Source organism: Hydra vulgaris, chromosome 15, assembly GCF_038396675.1.
Source record: "Hydra vulgaris chromosome 15, alternate assembly HydraT2T_AEP".
Taxonomy (NCBI): domain Eukaryota; kingdom Metazoa; phylum Cnidaria; class Hydrozoa; order Anthoathecata; family Hydridae; genus Hydra; species Hydra vulgaris.
The window spans coordinates 32,567,731-32,577,486 of record NC_088934.1 but is presented as its reverse complement, the minus strand read 5'-3'; the positions used below and the strand labels follow the sequence as shown (position 1 = coordinate 32,577,486).

General features: G+C 28.3%; 1 protein-coding gene across 2 annotated transcripts; it reads right to left on the bottom strand.

The window, feature by feature from the left end:
- Positions 1 to 1,496: 1,496 nt before the first annotated feature.
- On the bottom strand, positions 1,497 to 9,373 carry LOC101236704 (stimulator of interferon genes protein 2). Of its 2 annotated transcripts, none has more exons than XM_065818626.1 (3): positions 8,912 to 9,373; positions 3,874 to 4,635; positions 1,497 to 2,569 (listed from the first exon to the last, which is right to left on the bottom strand). In XM_065818626.1, exons 1-3 carry the CDS (start codon positions 9,332 to 9,334, stop codon positions 2,045 to 2,047), a joined length of 1,710 nt encoding a protein of 569 aa, XP_065674698.1. In that variant the 5' UTR covers positions 9,335 to 9,373; the 3' UTR covers positions 1,497 to 2,044. The 2 variants fall into 2 exon arrangements, with proteins under 2 accessions (XP_065674698.1, XP_065674699.1); XM_065818627.1 differs by having other exon boundaries at positions 2,539 to 2,562; positions 8,912 to 9,358.
- Positions 9,374 to 9,756: the final 383 nt, after the last annotated feature.

The following is a 9,756-nucleotide window of genomic DNA, read 5'->3' as shown; positions in this document are numbered from 1 at the left end:
GTTGCCATGATCCATCACATGATACAGTTACATTTGAAATACCATTTTCATCTCTGTCAGTTGCAAATATGGAATCTCTCAATTCAGCGGAGGCATTGTTCATAGAACACGTTACAACATCAATATATGAGTTACATAAAACACAGTAACATTCATTGGAGGTGGCATGTTTAAATATCCACACAATTTTTCTAAACCAGTGTGACCTTTTCCGATTTCCCTCATTGCAATAACAGGCGTACATTTACTCCAAATGGAGGTCTACCACGACTGCTTTTCCGTTTGCATTCTTTACTCGAATGAAAGGTTGCACACCAACTACAATTTGAACATAGCAACAATAACGATATTGATAAGCCTTGCTTTCTCAAGACATCAAATGTTAGACTAAGAGCCTTCTTTTCACAATCAGGGCATGTAACTACTAAATTAATAATTTTTATAAGAATATTGGTAGAAAAAAGTAGAAAAAACGAATTATACACAGTTGAGTTTGGAGAATTTACATAGGGTAACAAATCGGTGTCATTGGTGGGCAAGGACAATGAAATGTTAATTTGACTGGATTTATCAGTGATTTTAGAATATAGTGGTTAACTTGTTGATAAATATGATAGGTTTATTTTCTTTCCTGAAAAAGAAATAGGTGGGTTAGATGAAGGAACCTCAGGTGATTCTTCTTGTTTTTTTGTATGCTGATTACCTTTAAACGAGCGTCTAGAAAATGCCTTCGAATGGCCAGACTTTCTCTGCAACATAGCTCTTCTTTTTTTTTATTATTCATTATCATTAACTATAACAAAAGAAATAAGTAGCAGATGAAAACCAATTAACTTAATAACAATAAAAAAAGCAAATCTTTGTTATAGTTAACTTATTTATTAAGTTAACTATAACAAAGCTATATAGTTAACTTATTTATTAAGTTAACTATAACAAAGTTATATACTATTAAAGCTATATACTATTTTTTATTTTTTTTACTTATTAAAACTAAAGTAAATGACAATAAAAAGTCATTTAAACAACAATAATAATAGATAAAAATTCATTTCAATTAAAACTAATTAACAAAACCAAATAAACAATTATTATAAACACGAACAAATATTGATTTTCATACAATTTCATCCAACTTTTCGAGAAAAAATTTTATTCAATGAAAACCTCATGTATACGTTTATCAGTTTGATGACTTTTTGCATGGTAGTTAAAAATTTTGTAAAGTACTTTAATGACTTACCAACAACCAACCCTGGGATTCTAAATTATAAGGAAACATACTTTTAGAGGCTTTAAGTGATTCAGAATTGGTTGCTAGGGGTGCCGCTATGAAAGTTTGACTTCTGGGTTTACTAATGCCTATTTTAAAATAGAAAGTTAGATATTTTCTTTGTTTTTTTAAAAACAAATTACATAGGCGTTTTCTACAGGGTGCGTAAAAAGTTCCTGCACTCAGTATTTACGACGTAAAAACACGTAGAACTATCATAATGTGCCAAAAGTTTAAACATTTATTCTTGATAACATACTAAACAACAAAAACAAGTCAGATCTCAAAAAGTTCTCCTTTCGCCTTGATACACGCCCTGAGGCGCTTGGGGAATGCTTCAACTGCGGTGGACACCATATCACCGTCAAGAGTGGCCCAATCTTTTTCGAGTGCTTGCCGTAGAGAGTTCAAATTTGGATGACGTACTGCTCCAACCTTGGCCTTCATAATCCCCCAAATTGAATAGTCGAGGGGATTAAGATCCGGGATAAAACCCGGAAAATTGGCTTTGCACCAATCCTGGACGACCGTTGTTTTGTGGGCTGGGGCGGAATCCTGTTGAAACGTCCAAAACCGCTGTCCGAAGTGTGAATTGCTCCAAGTTAATACCTCTGTCGTCAAAATATCATCCAGGTAGTTTTGAGCTCTGATTTTCACTCATTGATCGACAAAAATCAATGACATCTTGCCGTCTCCTGTAATCGCTCCGAAAACCATCACTGCTTGGGGGTGAGCTGTCTTTGAAGCAATTCGACCTTTCTGGTTTGCTTCTTAAACATTTCCAGCAATTATCTGGTCATTCTGATGGTTCACAAACTGCTCGACAGTGAAGAGACACTCGTCCGTGAAGAGAATCGTCGAGGCGTTTGCCGGCTTCTTGAATCGCTTGAGAAGCTCCTTGCAACAGGCCAAACAAGTGGCTTTCATCCGATCAGTAAGTCCGTGAGCTTTTTGAATTTTGTACGGGTATTTTCCGAGCTTTTTGTGGACGATTTGCCGAACTGAACCTTCCAAAATCCCTTCATCCTTGGCCATTTGTCTCATCGATCGTTTTGAGTTGTACCGAATCTTGTCGCGGATTTTTTTGACGACTTTACCCGAAGTTGCAGTTTTTGGTCTTCCAGAACGTCGACGATCTTCAATGGAACCAGTTTCTTCAAGTCGCTTCAAGCAATCGTAAACCGTACGCCTCGGAACATTCAGAAGACAAGCGATCTCCGATGCTTTCTTTTTCTCTTTAGCCAGCCTCTCGATTGCCGGCCGCAAATCTCTTGATTTCGTCATGGAACCTAAAAACTTCAATATTAAACATATTCAAAGATTAGAGAAGAGCATAAATAATGCAGAAAAACAAACGATATGCTTTAAAATAAGGGAAATAACGTCGTTGTCAGAGGAGTGCGGGAGCTTTTTACGCACCCTGTACATAGTTCAAATGACTTAAAAACATTCTCTTTAAAACTTTCAATTTTTACTATTTTTTCACCCAAGTACCACCTTAAATAACTTTCTTTTGTGTATTGCAATTCTTAAGATATTTCATTTTAAAAATGGTTTCCATCACCTCTGTAGCTTATTTAATTTTCAAGATATTATATATTTATTTTAGTTAATTATAGTTACATAATATAAATTAACTATATTATATAATTAATATATTTTTAGTTAAGTAAAAAGTTAGTCGGTTAGTTTTAGTTAACTTAAAAGTTAGTCGACTAATTTTAATTAAACTAAAAAGTTTTGAAAATTAGAATAACTATTATTGAAAACTAAAATAACTAGCAATTTTCAAATGTTCAGGGACAAACCTTTATTGATTTTATTTATTACAAACGCTTACTATATTATGCTAGTTAACATGCCATACAAGTATAATCGAAATTCTTAACCTATTTTATTAGAGTTTGAGCAAAGTTATTTTGGGCTTCATTATTAACGGTTGAACAATTAAATAATATTTAAATCAATTAAAGGGTATATTTTAGGAAAAAAGTTAATACTAGATAAACAACTGCAAAACAAAACAAAAAAAAACAAAAAAATTTCCTGCTGCAAAAAAAAATTAAATAAAAAAATATATATATTTATGAAATCACAATTTTTATAAAAATGTATTGCTATAATTTCCGACTAGATTTCATAAAGATGCACTTTTATAAAAATAAAACTCAAAAAAATAGTTAGGTGAAGCATTTCAAGTCATTCCAGCATTGCAAGTTTTCGTGAAAAAAAAACAACATATATATCTATATATATATATATATCTATATATATATATCTATATATATATATCTATATATATATATATCTATATATATATATCTATATATATCTATATATATATATATATATATATATATATATATATATATATATATATATATATATATATATATATATATATATATATATATATATATATATATATATATATATATATATATATATATATATATATATATATATATATATATATATATATATATATATATATATATATATATATATATATATATATTATTATATATATATATATATTTATATATATATATATATTTATATATATATATATATATATATTCTTGAAGCTATAAACTTACATTTACATCATCAATTTCTTTATTCAGGATATCAACAAGGTTATTTTTCTGAGCTGTTGTGCTCCCTAGTAAAATCAGTTTATAAAGTCCTGAACAAAGTGAATCAGATTCTAATATTTTTTTTAGTTTCTTATAAAACAAAGTAACTTCACGTTTAAGATCCTCGTCATTCAAACCAGTTTTAGCGTGTTTAGACATTAGATATAAATTTTTAATTGGAGTAGCATATTCCATTAGGAGATATTTTTTTTTTATATCACCGTTTGGTAATTTATCACTTATAGAGTAAACACTATTTTTATATGATCTTTCTTGAACTCCCCCTACACTTCGTCGATCCTCAATAGAAGTGTGCTGAAACATTATTCTATCGTCACAGTTTTCAAAGCTTTTGGTACAATTACAATCTTTTGGGATAATAATATACAAAATTGGTTTGAGGTAATCACGAGCATCATTTCCTTCGATCTCAAAATAAGGTGAAACAGCATTTTTAATTAGCCCGTCCAATTTGGGAAGTTGATCTTTTAAATAACCAAAATAAAATCCCCAAGCTAAACCTGCCGCTAGATGTTTGTTTTCGATTTCATTCATATAAGAATTCTCAAAAAGGGAAGGTTCTTTTAACTTTAACAAATGCATGACAATAGAACTACAGATTGCGTATGTTGCATATATAGTCAATGATAGTATTTCATTGGTACTAAACAGCCAATAGTTTACAGTAATTGCAAATGTTAGAACAAAGGTAATGCAAATTACCTAAAAATATATATATATATATATAAACATATATAGACATGTTGTGCCATACTTTATAATAAAATATTGCTAATAAAAGTTTAAAAAGTTATTCATATATTAAAAACACATGTTAATAATTATTTATTTTTTATTATATTATTAACTTATTCTTTCTAAAACCTATTTCTATGATATATAAAACAATTAAAAAATCCTAGAAAAATTGTACCAATCAATAGTTAAAGGCATTTCAAGTTGGTTTTCTCAAGAAAACCATTTCGAGTTGGTTTTCTTAAGAAAACCATTACGAGTTGGTTTTCTTAAGAAAACTATTTCGAGTTGGTTTTCTTAAGAAAGCCATTTCGAGTTGGTTTTCTTAAGAAAACTGTTTTAAGTTGGTTTTCTTAAGAAAACCATTTCAACTTGGTTTTCTTAAGAAAATCATTTCAAGTGGATTTACTTGAGAAAATTATTTAAAGTTGGTTTTTTTTTAAATCATTCAAAAAAGAATTTAACAGTTGTTATTTATTGTCTGGTCACAATTTGTTTCAAATTCCATTTACTAAAAAATCAACCTTTTCAGACCAGTAAGACAAATTAACAGTTATTATTCATTCACCGCAATTTTTAAAAATGTCACGGTAAACTATAATATTAACCATTAAAGATCAGTAAAAAAAATTAACAGTAAACAAAAATAAGAATAAAAAAAAAAAACTATAATATAAGTTATTAAAATCATTACAATGTCTACAACATTTTATTACCCAAACTCATTCAACATTTTATTACCCAAACCTAAACTTCAAAAAATTTGTTTCAATATATGTACATTTTAATGCAATTGCAGTTCAAGACACACACTTTTTTGTTTGCTTAAAAGATGCTTATGAGGTTAGTTCAAAATTGAAACAATTTTTGAGACAAAAAATTAACAGGAACAAAAAAATGTGTATTTAAATTGCCATTAGCAAATCATTTGTAAAAAAAAGATTAGTGACTGAATTAAATAATTAAAAACTAAAAAGAGAAAAAAAAATGCAAACAACAAAATAAAAAGTATTTCCAGCCATATTATAGAAACAAAATGTGATAGTATTGTTTTTGTTCAGAAAAACAAGCCTTACTTACAATTTAAAATACTTTATAGTATTGTCTCAAGGTGTTACCCTTAACCAAGATTTAAACTACCTTATAGTATTGTCTCAGAGTGTTACCCTTAACCAAGATTTAAACTACTTTATAGTATTATAAAATACAGCACACACACATACAAACACACACACATGCACAAACATTTTTGCAAGATGAGGTTGCTTTTCCTAATATATTTTGCACACTTTAAGATTTAAAATGCAGACTTTGATTCTGAAATTTTTTTTTATTGTGGTAATTAAAGTTCTTTATATGTAGATAGTACCTGCCTAACTCCAAACTCTCAGTCAATGTATGTACTGAAACCTTAACATATAGCTATTTCAGTATGATACTTTTTGCAAGACTAAGTATACAAAGAAAACTTTTGGTTGATTTTTAATGAAATATACATGCAAAATTTTGAGTATTTTTGGTAGAGATTTTTTTTGTTATTTGATTAAATAATCACCTGAAAAAATAATGGTTAAAAGAACAAATTTTTATATGCCTTTATATTCTTACTAAATGTGAATTTAATGATTTAAATGTGTTTTTTATGTGTAATCATTTTTCACATATTTGGAGGCATCTATAAAGTACATACACAGTCAGTATAACCACTGATTTAGGACCCAATACCCCCTTGTAAGCATCTGTATTCTTTTAATAACTTTCCCCCTCTTCCTTTGGGTATTTATTACAAAATTGACTCCCCTTTTCCTCCACACACAAACTTTTCAAAGCATTAAAAACAATAAAAACTTTTATTTAATTCATATCTATGTTACATAACATGATATTAATTTTCGAAACCCATACCTGCAAATGTATTTTATGAAAGACCTTTTTTGTTGTAAAAAAAAAATGCTTTGTGCATCAAATTATCAAGATGGTTTGTTTTTATTCAGAATTCGCTGTTTTGTGTTAAACATCAAAAATATGAAAGTATCTTGAAATTAGTGCAAATTATGTAACTTTATAGTGGTAGGCTTTGTCCGTTTAAAAGTTAATATGTAATATTTTAGGTGCAATTATTTCTAGAAAAAAAAACAAACAAAAAAATAGTTTTTAAGTGCAATGACATATTGGGTGAAATTTGGCTGTCACAAAAGATACCAAGCTGGTATCTTTTGTGACAGCCAAATTTCAATTTGTAATAATGTCATCTATTCGGTATGCGGGAAAAGAGTTTTTGTATTTGTCATACGATTTCTGAGAATTTATCTGAGAATATCTGAGAATATCTTATCTGAGAATTTATCATACGATTTCTGAGCCTACCACTATAAAGTTACTTAATTTAAATAGGTGCAGTATTGAGAACACTTGGTTGTTATATTTAATTTAATAAAGTTTCAATTAATCAATAAAACTCTCATTCAGCTGAGTGGCTTCAATGTAAAGAAATTTAGAAATTTCCCATTAGAAAGGAGGTCTGGACAATATAGATAAATAAGTAGTGGAAAATTTCTTGATTGGTTAAAAAGACATAAAATAATTCAATAAAATAATTTAAAAAACCTATTTCTTGATTTTAATACTCCAGAGACCATAACACTAATCAGAAATCATAACACACCAAAGAGTAGACAAATAGACACTTATGTTGCTGAAGATATAGCAAAGAAACTGAGAAAAGGTTGTGGCATATGTTGCAAAGAATTTTTAGGCTGCAAAAATATAAAGTAACCCATGTTTATTTAGCAAATATTTCTAGAGTTAGTCTTACTATTCCTTCACCATAACTTTTGGATTATGTTTTTGCATCCTTTTTTATGATAGATAACTCTTATAACAAAATAAAGAATTTCAATTTACATGGATGATAAGGCTTAGAACACTTACTAAAACACTTTCATGAATCTTTTTAGACTTTTATTTGTGCTATGTGTGAGATAACTGGAATAAAACTTGTTATTAAAATTGAAGGGAAGTAATTTTTTAGTAAGGGAAGCAATTTTTTTTAATTTTTAAACTTTTATGTTTTTTTAGTTATAATCCCTACTATGATGTAGTTAAGCTGCATCTTTACAGAGATGGATATCTTTGAAAATTTTTTTTTTACTATTGTGCTTTAATAAAGTGCAAATAAAGATCAATAAGACAGCTTTCTTGCTTTAACAATTATTTAGTATTAAATAAGAGACTTCTACAAAAGGAGTTTTAAGAGCATTAAAAAGTATATCAAAAGTTTTTATAAACTTGATAGCTTTAACAGATTTTTTAATATGTTTCAGTTCTTGAGTTAAAGCTAATTCGTTGTTGTTACTTCAGACACTATGTTCTACAATCTAAATCTTCTACTATCACCACTTCTTTATCAGCAGAGGTTTCTTCACCGTGATGTAATATTCTTTAAATGAGATTAGTGACAATACCTGCTACATTTTTTAAAATTTTTTTCTCAATACTGACACCTAAGTATTTTTATTTTAGGTAAAGTTACAGTTAAGCAGTTTAAAATAATCTTATTTTTTTTGCTTGTTGCGCTCTTGTCAGTGGAGGCTTAGGAATGATAATTGAAATAATAAAAGAAAAAGATTGCTGTCCCATGCCAAACCTTCAGTTAATGTAGCAACACTCTCTTGTAACAGCAGGCTATAAGATTGTCTACGTCGCAGCACTCCCTTAAGGCAGTAGACTATAAGATAGCCTATGTATGTACTGAAGCCAAAGAATATTCCTAATTTTTATATTAAAAAGTCTCCACTTTGAGCAAGTTGTCACCGAGAGCGCAACGAGCAAAAAATTAAATTATTTTAGACCGCCTAACTGTAGCTTAACCTAATCTTAATATTCCTTACTATTTTTATACATAAAGGTTACAAACAAGAATAATTTTTGAAATTTAACAGAAACAGCAATGACAGCAAACCAGGTTTTTTTATTTATAATAATGCTAATAAAGGTTAAAAAAACATTTGTAGCATTGTTTATACACATATAATTAATGAAGTTGGTGTTGTACTTGTAAAATGTAAATCAATTTTATTATTATTTGTAAATACTTTTAAACGATGTAAAAAAAAAATTTTCAAGGTAAAAAAAAGTCTGTTATTTAAGTTTTTTGTTTAAAAATTAGAAAAAAAGTAAAACCTAAGTAAAAACTTTTAGTGTTTAAGACAAATGTTAAATCGAAGAAAAAGTATTCACATACACTTAAATTGTTGGTTGCAGCAATGCAATTGTACAGTGCTAATCCGAATGAACCATTGTGTCTTGTATCAATATGAAACTTTTCTTCATAAAAAAAGCATATTCGTCGCAAAAACTCTCCGATTATTAAAGATGAGATCACCATAGACACTAATGTCAAATCTTCTACAAAACATCTAGTTTGAAAAACTGTTGTAAAACCAAAATAACTAGGAACAACAAATAAACATATTAAACAAAGCATTAAAAACATCGTATACAATTCTCTACTTTTACGTTCATCAAAAACTGGCCCAAAGCCATTGTTTATTTGATTTATGGAATGATCATGTAGCATTTTAAATTTAAACTTTATTTCGAAATCCCTTCTTAAAAAAAAGTAAAACAACAATCGACGCCCACGACTTCCATGTAATAATGTCATCTATTCGGTATGCGGGAAAAGAGTTTTTGTATTTATCATACGATTTCTGAGAATTTATCTGAGAATATCTGAGAATATCTTATCTGAGAATTTATCATACGATTTCTGAGAACTAAAATTCCCTGAACTTCAATCAAAAAAGCAAAATAATAAATGACGACACACTAAATAATTAATAACGCTCAATAATAATAAGAATTTTACAAATATCTAGATAATACTTAAATCGGTAGAAATGTTCATAGAGTCCCTTTAAAAATAAAACAAAAAAAGAGTTAATTTTAATTTTACTAAGAGTCTGATTCCACACCTACCGTGAGTTTAACAAAATTGTAATACAATGTTAGATTACTAAAAATATATACGCTGAAAAACCACAAATGTAATACTGTAAAGGTTGATTTAAAATTATTCTTACTTTT

Bases quoted from the DNA above. Each gene is read 5' to 3' on its own strand.
- LOC101236704 (XM_065818626.1), bottom strand. From the start codon at position 9,334: ATGACATTATTACATGGAAGTCGTGGGCGTCGATTGTTGTTTTACTTT. The intron at 4,636-8,911 runs GTATGTGAATAC...ATATATTTTTAG, and splicing joins CTGCAACCAACAATTTAAGT to GTAATTTGCATTACCTTTGT. The intron at 2,570-3,873 runs GTAAGTTTATAG...TTAATATTGAAG, and splicing joins AAGAAATTGATGATGTAAAT to TTTTTAGGTTCCATGACGAA.